Source organism: Apiospora hydei, assembly GCF_038363865.1.
Source record: "Apiospora hydei strain CBS 114990 chromosome Unknown utg000011l_segment0_segment0, whole genome shotgun sequence".
NCBI classification, from domain to species: Eukaryota; Fungi; Ascomycota; class Sordariomycetes; order Amphisphaeriales; family Apiosporaceae; genus Apiospora; species Apiospora hydei.
In genome coordinates, this window is record NW_027117370.1 from 163,863 (window position 1) to 182,234 (window position 18,372).

The 18,372-nt window shown below is 53.6% G+C and overlaps 5 protein-coding genes across 5 annotated transcripts; 4 read left to right on the forward strand and 1 right to left on the reverse strand.

Annotated features, from left to right (window-relative positions):
- Positions 1-3,825: 3,825 nt before the first annotated feature.
- On the forward strand, positions 3,826-4,764 carry PG997_015261 (uncharacterized protein; the record flags this gene model as incomplete). The annotated part of the gene is made up of 2 exons (XM_066819575.1): positions 3,826-3,955; positions 4,022-4,764. The coding sequence occupies 2 exons, from the start codon at positions 3,826-3,828 to the stop codon at positions 4,762-4,764; spliced, it is 873 nt and encodes a 290-aa protein (XP_066660460.1).
- Positions 4,765-5,455: 691 nt separating this feature from the next.
- PG997_015262 (uncharacterized protein) lies at positions 5,456-6,948 on the reverse strand (the record flags this gene model as incomplete). The annotated part of the gene is given in 2 exon segments (XM_066819576.1): positions 5,456-5,606; positions 5,624-6,948. 2 exon segments carry the CDS (start codon positions 6,946-6,948, stop codon positions 5,456-5,458), a joined length of 1,476 nt encoding a protein of 491 aa, XP_066660461.1.
- A 557-nt stretch (positions 6,949-7,505) lies between these two features.
- On the forward strand, positions 7,506-9,245 carry PG997_015263 (uncharacterized protein; the record flags this gene model as incomplete). Its single annotated transcript, XM_066819577.1, has 3 exons — positions 7,506-7,709; positions 7,765-8,034; positions 8,103-9,245. The coding sequence occupies 3 exons, from the start codon at positions 7,506-7,508 to the stop codon at positions 9,243-9,245; spliced, it is 1,617 nt and encodes a 538-aa protein (XP_066660462.1).
- Positions 9,246-10,754: 1,509 nt separating this feature from the next.
- PG997_015264 (uncharacterized protein) lies at positions 10,755-11,854 on the forward strand (the record flags this gene model as incomplete). The annotated part of the gene is made up of 5 exons (XM_066819578.1): positions 10,755-10,898; positions 10,965-10,999; positions 11,086-11,234; positions 11,306-11,772; positions 11,831-11,854. 5 exons carry the CDS (start codon positions 10,755-10,757, stop codon positions 11,852-11,854), a joined length of 819 nt encoding a protein of 272 aa, XP_066660463.1.
- A 2,681-nt stretch (positions 11,855-14,535) lies between these two features.
- Positions 14,536-17,861, forward strand: PG997_015265 (uncharacterized protein; the record flags this gene model as incomplete). The annotated part of the gene is made up of 6 exons (XM_066819579.1): positions 14,536-14,679; positions 14,769-15,253; positions 15,329-15,652; positions 15,704-15,923; positions 15,997-17,431; positions 17,506-17,861. 6 exons carry the CDS (start codon positions 14,536-14,538, stop codon positions 17,859-17,861), a joined length of 2,964 nt encoding a protein of 987 aa, XP_066660464.1.
- Positions 17,862-18,372: the final 511 nt, after the last annotated feature.

The following is an 18,372-nucleotide window of genomic DNA, read 5'->3' on the forward strand; positions in this document are numbered from 1 at the left end:
CTGCAGCCGCCCCTGGTGAACCCCTACTAAACCGGGGCCTCGTAGAGTCGTAGGGGTCGTCTACAGAGCACCTTTTCCTCTTTAGGCCTGGGTCGGTTGGTTTGACAAGCGAAACGGCGGCAATTGTGGTCACTTCTTGGGCGTGTGCATTATTTATATCTCTCTCATTCCTTTTTGATAGTGATGCCAGCAGGTTCCCGATTTTTATTATTAGTATTCCATTTGCTATATTCGGATTTCAGATGGCCAACATCGGTTTCCATCGTTTCTATTTGTGCTTTGGGCAAGTGGGAAACCGACAGAGAAACGACATGGCAAACTGCCTGATGCGATGCACCCGCCAGTTGTTGCTGGGTTCGTCGGTCCTGTTTTGATCTGCACCTAGCACCCTTCGCGGTACCGGGAAGATCCAACTTTCATGTTAGCTGGATCGCCAAATGGTTCCCATATTACCGTTCACCTCTAAGACATTGGCAACGAAAAGTACTATGTCCCAATACGCCCATCGTGGTTTTTCTTCGACATAGCGGCAAAGCGCTTCATTACCTTCCTATTCAACCTCTGGCTAGCAGCAGCCCGTCGGCGTACTGAGCAGGTTTCAAGGCGAAACGATTCAGATCTGTCGTGGGCGCGAACCAACTTACTTTGTTAGTGCAACCCTCAAGGTGAAGACGACTTTTGGTGGTCACTTGACCACGTTGCTTGGCGTAGATATTTGATGCACAAAATTGTCATGATACAAGACAAGCCCCAAATGTCGAGGGAAGTATGGGACCATGATCAGGCGATGGAGGATAAGTGCTGGAGAAGTGGTCTCTCCCCCTTTAGAGCGTTTCGCCAGTTGATAAAGCGTGCCTGTGTAGTGTTTAATGGCTTTTGCTTGACTCCCATCTTCTGTAGTTGCAGCCATGAAAGAGATAAGAGACGGGTGTTGTGCACTGTGCATCTATCGAGTGTTGCCGTAGTAGAGATGGAGGTAAGTATCCCCGTTTGTCCCTGCTTTGGTAAGCTGGTAGATACCATATCTCGGGCGGGAGTGTAGGGAAACCTTCAAAGATGGTATACACCTCCTGAGTCAGGTCCTATATTCTTTCGTGTAAGCCGCCAGCCTCGTATGCCCTTATCAGCACAATCGGCCAAACCATACTTATTGAGGTTCGTGGCTCTCTGCTCTGGCTCTGGTTCGGCAACGAAGGCAGCAATGAGCATCAAATCCGAGGTACTAGGAAAGCCAAGAACTAGCAAGACGTGCAATCATGACATACAAGTGTGCTTACTGGTGCAGATTGATGGAGAGGTGCTTGAGCAATGCTCATTCCCTCGAGACATCCAGAGCCATGAATCGAACCGAAGTATCGCTTGGACATCGGACGAAATTTGAAGTATACCTAATTGATGAACTGGGTCTGTGCCTCAAATTCCCGTCCTGCATCGAACCGAAGCTCTCAATAGCAGAGCTGTCCAACCTATGTATCATGGCATCAGTATCGATTGATTGAATGTCGTCTTTAATCGATCATTAGCCATATGTCTCTTGATTCCAGACTGGGCAGTTAAGATGGAGAGAGATTTGCGCGTTGCTGTGGCTGGGCTGGGCTAGGTCGGGATCATCCGATTCCACAACCGACTGCACGACGCATGGCTGCGTCCGATGCCTGAGGTCCTCTCGCCCAAGGCCAAAATTGGCTGGACACTGGATGATAGATCTGCTCCGATGATAGAATTGATGCACCCCTGAATGTTCATGGCCTGGATCAATGGCTTTGCACTTTCTCCGCCAGATCCGAATTCCATTGCGAACTGACAGGCGAGAGAAAGGAAGTCAGTTCAGCCAGCACAGGAATGATGAAACAGCAATCCGCCACCAGGCGGGTGCCATGCTTTGAGTGAAAGGCAGCGATTGAGGGAGGTTGGGTTTTTGGCTGCGTACTGCAGCAAAATACACAATATTCGTATGCGTACCTGCCTGCAGCAAAGCTCCGGTAGGACTTTTGGGTCAGATGGCGGGTTGCATTGCTGCTGCTGCAGTGTTAATGGTGTGGATTTTGCAGGTTTTATGTCAATGGAACGCCATCGATGCAGGCGACATAAAGGAAAATTTCCCCGCCATCGAGAAGTAAGTCTATCGGTTGCAAACCGATGTGCTACACCAACCTCGACGACACATCTCGCTCGTGAGGCTCCAAGAGTTTCACTCGAGGAATGTGGATGGGAGGCCATAAATACATATACGGGGAACACGAGGAAATGATCGGCTTTGGGTTAGGAGATCACTCGCTATTTTTAGGCGGCGGGCGGTGGTTTGCCTGGGACAAGAAAAACCGACCGACCGGACAGACTAGAGGGCGAGTACCACTGCCACCACCAAAGCAAGCGGGCATGGCAGCTGAAGCGGACAAGTGAACACCCTAGACACCAAAGAAAAAACCAGCCAGAACCCTTGAACCCGAACCACATGCATGCAGGATGCTGGATGCGTCTTGCTCGCCCCACCCCGGGACTGGACGAGCGAACAGGAAGCGGCAGAGACGAAGAGCAAATACGATCTTGGCCAAGCCCAGATCGCCGTCGCTTGGTCGACTAGCGGTTCACGCTCATGTACCTCGCAACCTCGCACTCGCCCAATCGGCCTCGTCGATCAATAGCGCAGATGGCTCGGACTGGCTGGGCGGGCTGGCGGGCTTGCGTGTACGCATACAGTCAGTCCCTCATCAATTGTAAACAAGGCGCGCGAGACACAGCGCACGAGAGAAAGGCCTGAGATGTCCCGTTGTTTTGTCTTTAGCCCACCTGAAGAAATATCAAGAAGCAAAGCAAGAAAACCAGGCACCCGCCTTTCCGCCAAGTTAGACCAAGGTTCATTCACTTTGCATGAAGGAGAACTCTAGAAGCCGGGAATCCCATCACGGAGCACCCACCAGAATTCTGGCACCAAGCCTGTCTGGGCACGAGGACGTACCGCAGGTGGGCCACAGCTTCTCGTGTTCACGGAATCCAGGGACGGACTTGGCCCAGGAAGCCCCGAAAATCCCAGACGCTGGCTGGATGACACTCTGGACGGCGTCTTTTGCTCCCTCCTCAGTGGTGAGTGGCCCGTCTTTAATGCATGGAACCCCCTCGACCCCAGTCACGGCTCGCTCTCAGTCCCCTTCCCTGATCCTCCGTTACCTAAGCCCGTCCCTTCTAAGCCCCCCAGCACGCACCCAGCCGAAGGTTCTACGTCTAAGCCTTCCTGATTCAAAGACGCTTCCGTCCTGAATTTCCCTGACCACGAGATCCTGTCTCCCCATCTCATCATCATCCCAACTCGTCAACTCCTGATGGTCTGCCGTTCAACCCTGGGCTAATCCATATCTGTTTTACCCGACGTTCGCTATTCTGCTTGTTTATATTTTCCTTCTGACAATCGCTTCGACTATACCCGAGACAATCACACCCGTTTGTTTTCGGCCGACTAATAATTCTCAAGGGAGAAGAACTTTTGTCCGTGTAATATTGCCCATCGCTCACGCAATTTGTACTGTGGCTTGTTTTTGCAACGCCCGGCGAGAATAAGGAGGTCCTAGCAGCAGCAACCAGCCGCAACTAAACCGAACCGAATCACAACAGTTCTCGTCCACGACAATTCTTCGTGCTCTTCGGACGTGTCACAGCAGTTTTTTTTCTCTCTCTCGAAGATCAGGGGCACTGCTGCATCAACCAACCTAGCGGGGCCGTCCAACTCACTAATCCCATATCACTCCCGCCCTCCTCGCAGTTTCGCGTGGGAGAAAGTTGAACCGCCATTCCAGCACTTGAGACATAAGACATTTTTAAAAAGACACCATGAGGGCCTCCATGAGCTTCGGTCAAATCTTGACCACTGCCATTGCCTTCTCTTCTACCGCCTCAGCATGGCCGAGCTGGCTTCCTGATGTCGATGCCCTTGTCGTACGGCAAGACGAACCCTCGAAAGGTATGTTGCGTAACAGGAATATCCACCCAACAGAGCCTCAAGCAAATACTAACACGAAATCCACAGACACTGCGTCACCAGCACCCACCAAGACCGCGGACCCGAAGAGCGATGATGCCAAACCCTCCGCTACTGACAAGCCCGCACCGAAGACCACTGCGGGCGGAGATGATGAGCCTCAGACAACAAACCTGAACACGGGTGGCATAACCAAGTCCGGCGGCTCCAAACCCACGCACACTGGCAACAGCACCGCCGAACCGACACACGAGACCTTTGACCCGCAAGATCCCGCCGGCGGTGTTTCCATGTTGACACCCGCTCCGGTCTTGGGAACTCAGCTGTACAGGATTGGTCAGACCATCACCTGGGGATGGAACTACACGTCGCTACAGGCCACGCCCACCGCCATCGACGTCCTGGTTTCCTGCAGCACCGCCTCCAAGACGTGGACTCTGACCCAGAACATGACCTACGAGACCAAGGGAAGCTACACCTGGGACACGCACGCCTACGCGGAGACGGCTGTGGTGGATCAACTGCTGACGGCGGAATACACTCTGCTCATCTACGATGCCGAGTCATCTGTCAAGGCTACGGCTGAGGCCGGCTACCTTTCCACATTCGACGGCTTCAAGTTCGGCCTGTACAAGCCCCAGGACTACCAGCCGCTGAACGAGTGGCATTGCGCGACCTGCAGCGGCGCCGCCAACCTGGACACCAAGGCCCTGGGTTTCGCCTTCTCGATGAGTGTGATCACAATCCTGAGTTTTACGTGGTTCGTGGCCGGCTTCGGTCAGCTGCTATAGACCTGGCAACTCGGTTGAGCGTGGGGCGGCGTCTTGTCTTTCCACAACTTTTTCGAACTGTGCATATTATGATCAGGGCAGCGGTATCCTTTACTCTGCATCTTGGGTAAACTCATACAAATTTGGTAATACGGAGCACGGAGAACTGGGGTTGATATATGTTGCATTGGGCGTTTATAATATCTGAAGTTGGTCCCGCATTTTGGGGCTATACATATTTATCTTGTGAGGATAGGATATGGGGTTGGCTACTTCGGGGGACGGCAAAAAAAGAACATGGTCTCCTTGATTCGAAAGTGTCTTGGAGAGTAACGCAAGATATGGAAACGACCAACTGTTGCTAGAGAACAAATATGAGCCTATTGGTGGGACGCATGTTTTACCGACACACATAGCTTAATATGATGCACCTACCAAGACATATTATTACCTTTAGTAGCCGAAAACCTAGACAAGTGACGTCTATATACTCTGTGGATACTGCTCTTGGATGTTTGTTGACTGGACCGCCGATGCTTGTAATGGTAGTAATAGCGATCGATGCTCTCTAACTTCGATATTATGAGCAGTATCCTTGTTCACCGAGTATGTCACAGATGACAGGGAAGGCAGGTATGTACTACTTTGCGAGGCTATATGTAATGTTTCTTCAGCCCACTTCGTTGTGGTTTCGTCAGATTTCATTATCGGATCAGATCATCCGCAGGCTAAACCCGCCACCCCGTTCCTCGCGCTCCCTGCCCGCGAAGATGCCGCTAAAGTCGACGCTGGCGGGCGCCTTCTGGCCCCGGCCGGGCGCGTTGGGCGTCTCCTTGCGCCGCCGGCGCTCCTGGCCGGCCTTGCTGGGAAGGTGGGGAACATGGCCTCGTGCTTGGGTTTGGGGTCCTGGCGGAAGTACTCGTGGCGCAGCATGTCGGCGGCGGAGGGGCGGTTGCGCGGGTCGAGCGACAATAACGAGTTGAGGAGCTGGCAGCCGGCCGCGGTGAGGAGGGGGAACTTGGCGCGGATCATGCTGCCGGTGAGGGCGGCGGGGGCGGTGCTGGACGAGGGTAGGCGCAGGCTGCGCGCGTTGGGGAGGCGGCGGAAGCCGGGCCAGGTCTCTTCGGTGGGAACGCCGCAGAGCTCGAAGATCTTGGAGAGGGCGTCGACTTCGTTGCGGCCCTGGAGGAGGGGCTCGCGCGCCAGCAGCTCGCCGAAGATGCAGCCGACGCTCCACATGTCGACGGAGGCGTCGTACGTGGAGGCGCCCAGCAGCAGCTCGGGCGAGCGGTACCAGAGCGTCACGACGAGCTGCGTCAGTTTCGGCGGGGCCGGGTCCCCGACGTAGCGCGCCATGCCGAAGTCGGCGATCTTGAGCTGGCCGCGGTTGTTGAGCAGCAGGTTCGACGTCTTGAGGTCGCGGTGCAGGATCCAGTGGGCGTGCAGGTACGCGACGCCCTCGCCGAGCTGGCGCAGGAGGGTCTTGACCTCGGACGCGAGGAAGGGTTCGGCCATGTCCTCGAGGATGGACTTGAGGTCGTGCTCGACGAACTCGAGGACGAGGAAGACGGACTCGATGGGCTCTTTCCGGTTCGCATTCTGGGAGGTCGCGGCCGCTTCGTTGATGACGACCTCGTGCAGGCCCACGATGTTGCGGTGCGAGCAGTCCTTCAGGATCTGGATCTCGCGCAGGCCTGTCTCGGGCAGGCCGGCGCGCGCGCCGCCGCCCGTCGACTCGTCGAGCTTGAGCCGCTTCAGGGCGACGACTTTGCCGCTGCGCAGTTCCTTGGCGCGCGCGACCCAGCCGTAGGTGCCCTCTTCGATGTCGTTTAGCTTGTCGTAGTTCTCCACGCTCGCGGTGGGCTTCCACGTCGGCGCCTCGAAGCGCAGGAGCTTGGCGCTGCTCTCGCCCGTGCTGCCGCCGCCTTCGCTGTCTTTGCCTCCTTTTTGTTCTGTCTTGTCGCCGCCATCTTGGTCGGGCGTGAGCCGCCTCCGCTTCGTGGGGGGTTCGTTTGGGGATCGTTGTGATTGTTGTTCTGCTTGTGCTTGTTGGGCCTGGGCGGCGGCTATGCGTTTTTGGTCCTCCTCGGCGGCTTTGCGTGCCTTTTCGGCCTTGAGGCGCTTCTTCTCCTCCTTTTCGCGCTTCTGCTTCGCTACCAGCTCAGCGTCTTCTTCGGTGTCGGCCCATCGTGATTTGCTCGCCATGGTGGAAAGCCGGTGTGTATAAGCGTCAAGGGGGCACCCTCGCCTAAGGAGTAGTGGGCCGCCGCTGCCCAGGTGTGCTTGTACGGGGATAGGTGTTTGCCGGCGGTACAAGGTGCAACTTTTCAACAAGGTTTTATGGCCTGATCTGTTTGTATTGACTCAAAGAAGAATAATTGAGAGGACGTGTTTGGTTGCCGCAGAGATGTGTTACGTCAAGTTCGCGATGCCGGGAAATGCTCGGTCCAAAACTTTTGGTGGTTCAGGGACTCAAAGGTGTAGGTTGTAGCCAATTGAACTTGCCTACTGAGTCGGGTTGCTGCAGCTCTGAAGCCGGCAGAAGAGCTTGAGCTCCAAGCACAAGCAGCCAAGCTTTACCAGTAGAGCTCCCGTCCCGTCTCCATAATAATTTTGATGCAACCCTCATCGCATCATAGCTCGGTCTCTGTCTTTCTCTTTGTGATTCTTATATGAGATAACTACCTGCCACTGAAGGTATTTGCACTTCCTCCGGTTGTTGGTTCTGGCATGGAAAGGTCGTAATGTCCAACCTGACCAAGATGAGGTCAATCGCTACTTTAGTAGCCCGTCAAGGGCTGAGAACGTTACCGAAAACCCGGCTCTCCATACCAACAACCGCCGCCCCTAGCTTTTTCCACCGCAGCTCAAGAAGCTTCAGTGCCACAACGGCCTTTAGACAAACTGAAGATGGCGGTCGCAAATGGTCGACCCCCTTGGCCAAACGACTAGCCGATGCCATCAATGTAAGTCTATCATTCCCAATAAATTATTATCTGAAGTCTAACTTTCCCCTTACAGATCACTGGCCCGATCCCTCTGGCCAGCTACATGCGCATGTGCTTGACTGGAGACATTGGAGGTTACTATACCGGAGCCCTTGAGAAAGGCCGCGACCAGTTCGGTCGCAAGGGAGACTTCATCACGTCTCCTGAGATCTCCCAGGTCTTCGGAGAGCTTATTGGCATTTGGTTTGTTGCAGAATGGATGTCCCAGGGCCGTCCCAAGCAGGGAGTTGAGCTCATTGAAGTCGGGCCTGGAAGAGGTACTTTGATGGATGACATCCTGCGTGTAAGTCAATCTTGAACCTATCGTGACTCCATACAAGTACCATACCAGCCCTGCTAATACCCTTCCAGACGATTCGAAACTTCAAGGATATGGCGTCCGCTATTGACGCAGTATACATGGTTGAAGCCAGTGCTGAACTGAGGACAGCACAGAAGAACCTGCTATGCGGCGAAGGCGCGCAATCACAGGAGTCCAAGGCAGGGCACCACAGCACCTCCAAGTATTCCGACTTGCCAATCGTCTGGACTGAAACTGTCAAGTCGATACCCCAAAAGCCAGACAGTACCCCTTTTATTGTAGCCCACGAGTTCTTCGATGCGCTGCCCATCCACGCATTCCAAGTCGTCGAGGTTCCACCAACACAGAAAACTCCATCCCCTGTTTCGACCCCAGGTCCCAACCCCAAAACACCCAACGCGGCATCACCGACACTTCAGTGGCGTGAGATGGTCGTCGCACCTACACCACCTGACTCTACTCATCAGTCCCTTGGTACGCCCAAGGCGGAGCAGCACGGAGGACCCGTTCCCGACTTCCAGCTCACACTTGCAACCTCCTCAACCCGCCATTCCCTGTACCTCCCTGAGACATCCTCCCGTTACCGGGCCTTGAAGGCTACCCCCAACGCTCTGATCGAGGTCTGCCCAGATGCCTCGCTCTACGCCTCCGACTTCGCCGCCCGCATCGGCGGCTCGCCGGAGCACCCGAAACAGAAGCCCTCGGGCGCCGCCCTCATCCTCGACTACGGCCCCAGCGACACCATCCCCGTCAACTCGCTGCGCGGCATCAAGCAGCACCAGCGCGTGAGCTCCTTCAGCGAGCCCGGCCTCGTCGACCTTAGCGCCGATGTCGACTTCCTCGCCATCGCCGAGTCGGCCATGAAGGCTAGCGAGGGCGTCGAGGTCCACGGACCCGTGCAGCAGGCCGACTTCCTCGAGGGCATGGGCATCCAGCAGCGCGCGGATATGCTGGCGAAGCGGGCTGGTCAGGGAGATGACAAGAAGAAGGTCGAGATTGGGAAGGCTTGTCAGAGGTTGGTGGACCGGGGCCCGGATGGGATGGGAAAGCTGTACAAGGCGCTGGCGATCTTGCCTGAGAATGATGGGCGGAGACGACCTGTTGGATTTGGGGCGATATACTGGGTTAAACGGCACTGTCTATGGACATCGTTTGCCTACACTGTTGCGGACCCTTTGTACCAATATGTGTAAATCAATGTGCTATCCTTTCCGGTTGGGCTCAAGCAAACCCATGGTAAGGATGGGCTTGATCGAGCATGACCTCGGCAAGCCTGATTGCGAATAAACAGCAATGGAACATGAAAATAAAGGCATGATTAATGCTCTCGATTCTGATAATCTTACTTTGAAAGTGGCCACACAATAACCCGGGGCAGTGACTTACTTGACCAGATCATTGCCACTTACACTTGAATCGAAACGTTTTAACCCAAAAGTTCCGCCACACCATCCAAGGAGTTCGGAGTCCTCACCCATCTTCACGGGAAAGTGAGTATATCACGTAGGTTAGTTCGCGGGGACCAGGGGTATCTCGGCGAAGGCGGAGCTCGGTATATATACTTCCATAAGGCTTCCCAGGTGCCGCGCGCCGCGTTCCGGTACCCTACATATATTCGGCGGCGGCGGTGTTCAGTCTGAGGCAAGCTACCTTAACAACAATAGCTAGAATGAAGGTGTTCTACATAGTCTGTGCCGCATGAGCTCCGGGCGGCTTCTGATGGCTGGCTCTAGGATCCGCTGGTCCTGCGGCCGTAGTTACTTAGGAGTTCCGGCTGCCATACTGCCCCCTTTTCGGTCGAGGAAATTATATATACCTTTAGATATTAGGAACACACATCACGGGATCTTTCTGGTAATCAGGGTTACCATGGCGTTTGCATATATTGAGACCACATAATCACTTCAGCCAATGGGATTGCCTCCGACGTTGGTGACAAGCCCAGCAGTACTGAAAGACTTACAACGAGCAGGTTACGTTTGATGCCAAGCTTGAAACCAAGGTGTCATCACGCTCATCACTTTTGAAGCTTCATAGAAAGATCCAACAACCATATACAGATCCTATGAATGGGTAGAAGCCTATTTGTAGCCTCTAATATGATACTATGGAGAATGCGGAAGCTCATTCTCTCCCATTCTCAGTTGTGATTCAGATGCCTGCACACACATTTGGTTTGATGAATGGAGATATGCTCTGATGAACAATCGAGACAGGTAGCCTTAGAGAAGTCTAGCAAAGAAGTCTTTCAATCGTGATGCTGTAATGCATGTACATAGTCTTGTGCAAGGTGAAGGCTGGAATCATTGAATGCTAGATCAGTTCCTGAAAGGAAGAACAACCTGGAAGAGTATCTGAAGCTTGGCAACCGGAAGACAACAATGCTACAGAGTATGATTCTGAAGATCAATCGATTTCAATAATCGTAAGACCGAAAAATATAGAAGGTAGGTGCCAATCCAGCAACAATTGCACCTTCCTAACTAACCAGCACCTGCCGCCAAAGATATCTGGCCCACATTCAATTCATCCACTCTCGTTACCCACCTTCATCATCCTTGCAACTTCCTTCCCCTGCTCCAACCACTTCAAGCAGCTCCAGTCACAGACCAGTTAGCGCACGGACTCATCAGGGATCAGGATACGTCAAGCACAGCTCCAGACCCACACACGGCCCAGCGGAAGAACCTTGATCCGGCATCATGACCTCAAGCAAGGCTGCTCAGCCCCGGCCTACTCGTACGCGCTCCCAGAAGCGATCGGAGGACGACAGGAGTGAACCCGAGAATCACAGTGCAGGCCTCAAGCGAAAGCGAGCCTCCAGTCCGTCCAAGATGCAGCTCGAGGTAAGATCTACGCCGCATCGATTGATAGTTGCCATGGAATTTAGCTAACACATTCTGGCATTGCAGCGCAAGGTCAAGCTCGTTACCGAGCAGCGCAACATGTAAGTCAGACCGCGTTCCGTGCACGACGCGCCGCAACCCGCCATCGCATACGCACGTTCGGCCAATTAACAATATTCTCGTACAGCGACAAGGAATCTCCTATGCCGGAGTTTCCCATGAAAGAATGGAGCGTCAAGATATTCCTCACTGATGCCGAAGGTGGCGAGCACCCTGCCAATTGCTTCACCAAGGTTACCTACAACCTTCACCCGTCCTTCGCCAACCCCAACCAGAGTACGTCGCCCAAGCGCCCCATACCAACTCGGGTTTCCCATGTCACTGTATCGCTAACAGCCTGCGCGCAGCATTCACCGAGCCTCCATTCACCTGTAAGAATGAGGGATGGGGCGAGTTCGAGATGTCCATCGACATGTTCACTACCGAGAAGGGCGGCAAGACTACCGTCTACCACGACCTTAACTTCCAGTCGCCCAGATACGAGGTCCTCCAGAATGTCACCTTCAAGAACCCCTCTCAGGCTCTGCTCAACATCCTGCGCGAGACCGGTCCCGTCAGCACCGAGGAGGATCCCAAGGTCAACAAGGTCCGCAAGGCCAACGATGGCAAGAAGCGGAAAAACCAGTGGGATTTCGAGAAGATGGCAGACGCCATGACCAAGCTTGACGAGGATGATTTGTTGCATGTGATTCAGATGATCCATGACCACAAGAACGACGATACCTACACCAAGAACGACATGGAGATGGGCGAGTTCTCGGTGGATCTCTTCACGCTGCCAGACAACCTGGCTCGCATGATCTGGGAATTTTTGGTAAGTCGCCGCCTCACCTCGCGAGCAACATCTATCTATACTGACCGTACTCTACTAGGTTGATCAGAAGAAGGTATCCTAGGACGACGCAGCCCCAGGTTCCTGAACTCACCACTTGTACACTGTATTGGCTTAGGGAAACATGGGCAGTATCCATTAATGCATTGCATTGGAGTTTCCTAGGCGGTCCATCAAAAGAGGCCGAATAAGCAGGAGTTCGGTGGACTTTGCGTTTGTTAATTAATCCCGTTTTCTTTTCACTGCACCATGTCATAAACAAGACGCAGTTATACCACGATGATTCTTCCCGCATCATCACTGTCGCAGAATGGAAGGCGGTTTCTCCAGGGGGAGGTTAAGACAGTTGATTGACATGAATTGGACGGTGGCAAATGATCATGACTCCAATCGAGGTTGCCGTCAACGCTTATAGTTGAGTCGCCATTAGATACCCGGCATGCCCGGTGAAGAGAAGAAGCTAAGAATAAAAGCCGGAATAAATCTAAATCAACCTCCATATTCCCTATCCATTGATCACATTGACACGAACATGTTCGGGATTTGTTTCCCTTTGTTGGACGAGCACTGGACGAGATCAGAGTGTACAGACATGGTTCATGTGACCTCGCATCAGGGGGTGGAAACGAGCCGCCTCCTTCCCTGTCCCTAGGTCGCGTGTCTTCCCCCTGGGGTAAACCAGATCCGCGGGGAACTTCAGCTGGGCCTATCACAGTTATCAATTTGCAGGGCGACGAGCTGGGCTTCAGCGCGGCATGGGTTATGACATCACACGGGCCCGGCAGACCCTCCTACACCGCCAATTCGTCCCCGGAATTCCTCAGCTGAATTATTGAGAATAGAAAGAAGTGGCTTGCGAATCAAAATGCAGGGGCGCGGGGGCGCGTCGTAGAGGCTTACGAACAATACTGCACGATAGATATTAAACCCACGGTCAGCAAGCTAGTAGCTTAGGGGGCTGCGGGCAGCTGTCCAACGTGACTTTCCGGCCTTACCGCATCCCTCCATCCTCCCTTTCGGCGGGTGGGAAGGTCAGACTTCCGCGGTCTGCAGGTGAGGACCCGACGAGGGTATCCTGAGTCCAGGCTGAGATTCCAGAGCGGCACTTCTCCTGGATTTGCGCGTAGCAGTCAATAGAGTCATGAGCTATGTCCTCCGTGTAAAAGACGTTTGAAACCGCCCGTCGAGTGCCCATTTATCTCTCTCGTCAAGTGACACGGACTTGCTTATCCAAGACACATTCGCTCTTGGCGAGACGGAAAAGCAGGCAGAAATCCCTAATACGCCATTGCAGGACATATGCATCTTGTGCCACCCCAATGTCCATGTCGGTCTCTGACTTTTTATATAGTAGTGCTTTTGATTGGCCAATCTTCTATCCCAATGCGATTGCACGTTTCTCTCTCTCTCGTTGGATGTTGTTGCTATCATTACACCGAGATGCCCGAGGTGCGCAACAAGTACACATCTTTGTACGCTGACATGTCCAAGGTCCATCATCCGTAGCCAGCGCATGCGCGCCCAGCTGGTTTGTTATTCGTTGGCTGGTTGGATCACCAAGTGCACACGAAGGTGGGTTGCACATACGGGATGCATACCCAGATCTGACTGATCAGTGGGCGCAATCGGCACAGCTTATCAATCCAATCGTAGGTTTTGTACAGTATTTCTTTTCATTCTCACTCGTCCACGAAGCCACGTTCCCCCATACCCGTATGTATGCTCGTGACCCTTTTGGGACCCAGCCGCAGGACCGACCGTTGGAAGAAGAGACTTTATTCGAACGCTCAATCCATGACAATCACTCTGGTCCACCTGCTCCAATTGATTTGTTCTGAGAGCCCTCCGTATGACTTGAGAGGGCAGATGGTTTGCAATACGTTGGCATCCGGCCGAGCTCCGAATTGGGGGCACATGACCTTGGGGGTACGCAAATAGGCTTCCGGCATGCGTACTTTTTTCGCTCAGTGCCCGTGTTCCGCTCCAATTGATTGATCGTTGAGCACTCGAATTCTTCCAGGCAGGCAAGCTACCAACTACATGTACCCAGCACATACATGCTTATGTACGACATGAACAGTTGACCTACCTAGGTAGGTAGGTAGCCAGGTAGATAGAGCAAATAAAAGAAAGATGTTCGTCTCCGTGTGGACTCATATATTAACTCCAGGCAACCAATGCCTATCATTTCTCGGCCAATATGGAGACTGCCAAAGGGTCGTCTGGAGTCCGCGAGGGACGGGCAGGTGATTTATGTAATGGCCGGAGATTTAGTACGGATGAGGGATGGGGAAGGGCTCATTCCCCCCGCACTCTTGCAGTGAAGCCATGTCGCTAGTAGCCCACCTGCCCAGCTAGGAATCGGGAACGGGCTGGACTTGTCGTAGGGCCCGTTGGCTGGCGGGCTGGGGAGAAAAACAGAGAGAGGAGTTGAGGTGAGAGGCGGGCAGCTTGTGCTACCCTCCCTATCGACTATCAGAAACCCGCCTTTGACTAATAAAAAGCTTCCCCGTCCTACAAAAACACCCCTCGTCCCACTTCATCGCCGTCCCGCCTTTTGAGCCTTCGAAAGCCCTCAAAAACCGCCGCAAACCGAACTATCTTCACTTTTTCCCAAAGCGACGTGGGGGGCTTTCCTACAGCACACCACTTTCCAATTGCGCAAGAAACATTCGACCGTGTGCTTGAGTCGCAAGGTTCCCGTCAGGCCATCAGGCCACCGGCCCGTCATCATTACCTGTTGCCATGTCCCAATTCCCGAGTCAACAACCGCCAAGTCAACAACAGCAGCCACCGCTACCACAGCAGCAGCAGCAGCAGCAACGCCAGACTTCAGAATCCGGCGCGGACCCTTCGCCGCAGCCTCCCCAGCACAAGCGGGTATATCAGGTGAGTTCCAATTGCCAATGCGACCCAGTTGCGACAAGTCTAAGCCGAGCTCCAATGCTGACCAATGTGCTGCTCTCGTTATCGTGTAGGCTTGCATACCATGTCGACGTCGCAAAGTGCGCTGCGACCTGGGCAGCGTAGATAACCCACACGACCCCCCGTGCGTCCGCTGCCGGCGCGAAAGCAAGGAGTGCTACTTCAGTGCCACACGTAGGAAGCGCAAGCACGACGAAGATGGCGAGGAGGAGGGCGACGAGGCCTACATCGTCCGCAACGGCCGGAAGCAACACCACCTGAGCGTGTCGGAAGCCTCACCGCCGCCGTCAATCAACAAGCATGCCTATCGCAACGTCCCGCTGACGCCCGGAGGCTCCACGGGCAGGAACCAGCCTCTCAAGCGCCCGGACTCGGACCAGGACAGTGGTGGAAAGAGCCGGGGCGGTAGCCTCGCTGATATTGGCGACGGCGAGCCGAATGCGCAGATGGAGAATCTGGAGGCACAGTCGGTTATGCGTCAAGAGGTCTACGGGCCACACGATGCTTTGGATCTTCTTTACAAGGCTGCTACGAACAAGTCAGTCCAATACATACCCCCCGGACGGCGCGCAAATGTGGCAAATTCGGACTGCCTTACTAACTGCTACTACAGTGTTCACGGAGACGCCATGCATCGCCGACAGGAGAGTATCAGTACAGTGGCGCAGCCATCGCCGGCTACCATTCAAACCAAGACTCCTAATGATTCGCTGCTGAATGCTCATGTTCAACCGAGCCGTGTTCAGTCCAAGTCTGCGGAGCCCATTGACCCGCGTCTGATGACGGGAGCTCAAGGCTACGATAAAGAGACGCTTGACAAGATGCTTGACCTTCATCTGGAACCCGGGTACGAGGACGCGCTGAAGGCTTGGTCCCGTTTCCGCTTCGTCCGCGCTGGTTGGTTTACTAGCCAAGAGGCCATCAAGTACATTGCATAGTAAGTAGTAGATAGTATGCTACCGCGAGACTATTGGCTAACGTCTAGAAGCTACTTCAAGTTTTTGTCCCCCATGACTCCCATATCGCCACCTACGTTTGGAAACCCAGGGACTCACTACACCCTCTTAATCGAGGAGCCTATTCTCGCGGTCACTTTGCTTACAATCGCGTCGAGATACTACATAATATCTGGCCCAGGTGGCCATTGCAGATCGCATGCTATCCACGAGGAGCTCTGGCGGTACCTGCGCCGTATGATCGAAAGATGCGTATGGGGCCAAGAGGCCTTCGGTGGCGGGTTCTGCGGCTCAGGAGCCGACGAGTCTCTTACTTCGAGCACAGCTCCCCTGGCGCGGCTTAAGAAAGGGGAGCTTGCGCACACTGGGCACCATCGAATCGTTGATGATTTTGACCGAGTGGCATCCGCGGGCTCTGCACTTCCCTCCAGACGAAGCTATCGACGAACTGATGTTGCCTTCTTATGACGCTAACATGCACACTGACGAGGATGGAAATTTCCGCGGTGACGTTGGCGGAAAAAGAATCGAGGGATGGCTCGAGCCAGCCTGGAGAAGTGATCGAATGTGCTGGATGTTGCTGAGTACCGCGATGGGTCTTGCATACGAGCTGGGTGTTTTTGATAACATCGAGGAACTACTGGCGACAAATGCAATCACTCGACCTGAATATGAAGACGAAGGTTACCGTCTCCGAGCACTGCGGATCAAGCGTCTGTTGCTGATATATGCCACGCAGTTGGCGGGCAGGCTGGGATGGACAAACATGGTGCCAGAAAGCATCCGATCAAGCGACCCCGCGCTCAGGGGCTTTAAGCAACGGCCTTCGACGAACGACGGCAACACACCAGGCACGAACACATCTTCCGCTACTTTCAACTACGTCCCCGATGTGGATCTTGATGATCGCATCATCCATTGTTGGGTTGGTGTCAGTAATGCCATGCACCTTGGGAACGAGAGGCTCTTCCGATCCCGCAAACACACTACCGAAATCATCCAGACCGGCAAGTACACGGCTATGCTCAAGGACTTCCAGCCTATCCTGAAAGACTGGTGGAAGGATTTCGAGCGTTTCCAGGATATGCCCCCATACATCCGCCACATCCTCACGATTGAATACGAATATGTCCGGATATATGTGAATTCATTAGCCTTGCAAGCCGTCGTCGAAAGATGTACTAATAAAGCTGGCCGCCCGAGCAACGGCACCCAAGGCCCAGGTGCGAATGGACAGTCCATGCTGTCTCCTCAAACGCAATCTTTCCTAGGCGCACTTCCTCTCGGTCACCTCGGCGACTTCCGTTCTGAAGACCAGCAGTTTGTGAAGGAAGTAGTGGAGGGAAGCCGTAACCTACTCCGGACCGTGGTGCATGGTTTGCTGCCGGATGGCTATTTGAAGCATGCGCCAGTCCGCACTTACTTCAGAATCATCAGCGGGGCCATGTTTCTTCTGAAAACATTTGCGCTTGGTGCCCCGAAGTCCGATATCAACCTCAGCATCATGCTTATGGACCAGACTGTTGCGGGACTTCGGGGATGCGTTGTTGACGATGTCCATCTCGGCATCCGTTTTGGGGACCTGCTCGAATCCCTTACCTATCGGCTACGCAGCAGGTTCAAGCATGCGCCTACGCAGAACATGCAAAGCGATTCGAGGAGTGGCGACGTAAGTCGGGCCGAGAGTGCCAACGGCCAGCTTTCACATTCTATTGGCATAGAAAGTGGGTATTTGTCTTCTAAACTTAAGGAGTCTTTGGGTGAGTAGATCCTTACCACCTTGAAATTCCGCGTCAAACGTATAAGAGGCTCAAACTGACCAGCATTTTCATAGATCGGGCCACTACCCCGTCCATGCCAATCACTGCTACGCCTTTCGATTTGAATACGTCTAATTACACATTCATGCACGGCGCATCGTCTCTCCTAGGATCGCATACGCCAGCCGTGAGTGGCTCCGCGCTCGACCACAGCATCAGCGACAACATTTTTGAGCCCGGCACTGAGTGGACCAACCCAGAGGACCCCACGTGGTATCTACCTCCAGGACCTGGGTTGTTCCAGAATATGGGCGAAAACTCCAATGTGACAATGACGGACCAGGGCGTCAACATTGGCGGACTTGACTTGCTGGACTACATGGCCATGGACCCTTCCAACTTCAACGCGATGGAAGGTTCGGGCTTCTGATTGCTATGATGTTTTCTTATTACTTTTGGCAATTCGGGACATTCCAAATAATGACTGAGGTGACATTACTTCCTTATCTAATAGTCTGGGGAATTACTACGGGGCGTTTCGGGGAATGCGGGGAAACAATAGGTGTTTTTGCTTCTTTTTTTTATTCGGTTTCAAGGGCTTTTATTATTGCTGTGTGTCTCACGACATGGACTTTTGGGTGATCGAAGCGGGTGCGCGCGATGCTTGAGGAGGATTGTGCAGACGACGAGTTTCACGATGAAAGATACCCAGAATGACTTTAGGACTGGCTTCTCGAGATTCATGGCTTAGCTAGGAGGAGCGGTTGAGGAAAACGAAAATGGCGTAATTCAAATATATAGGTAGCGATTGGAGTGTTCATTAATCAAAGCAGTTGATGTTACGTTCTGTTGTTAATACTGCAAAGTGAGGGTGATTGGCCGACCTGTTTCTCATTTCGACATTCGATCACAAAACACAGTCTGGAGCGTGCATGACGATA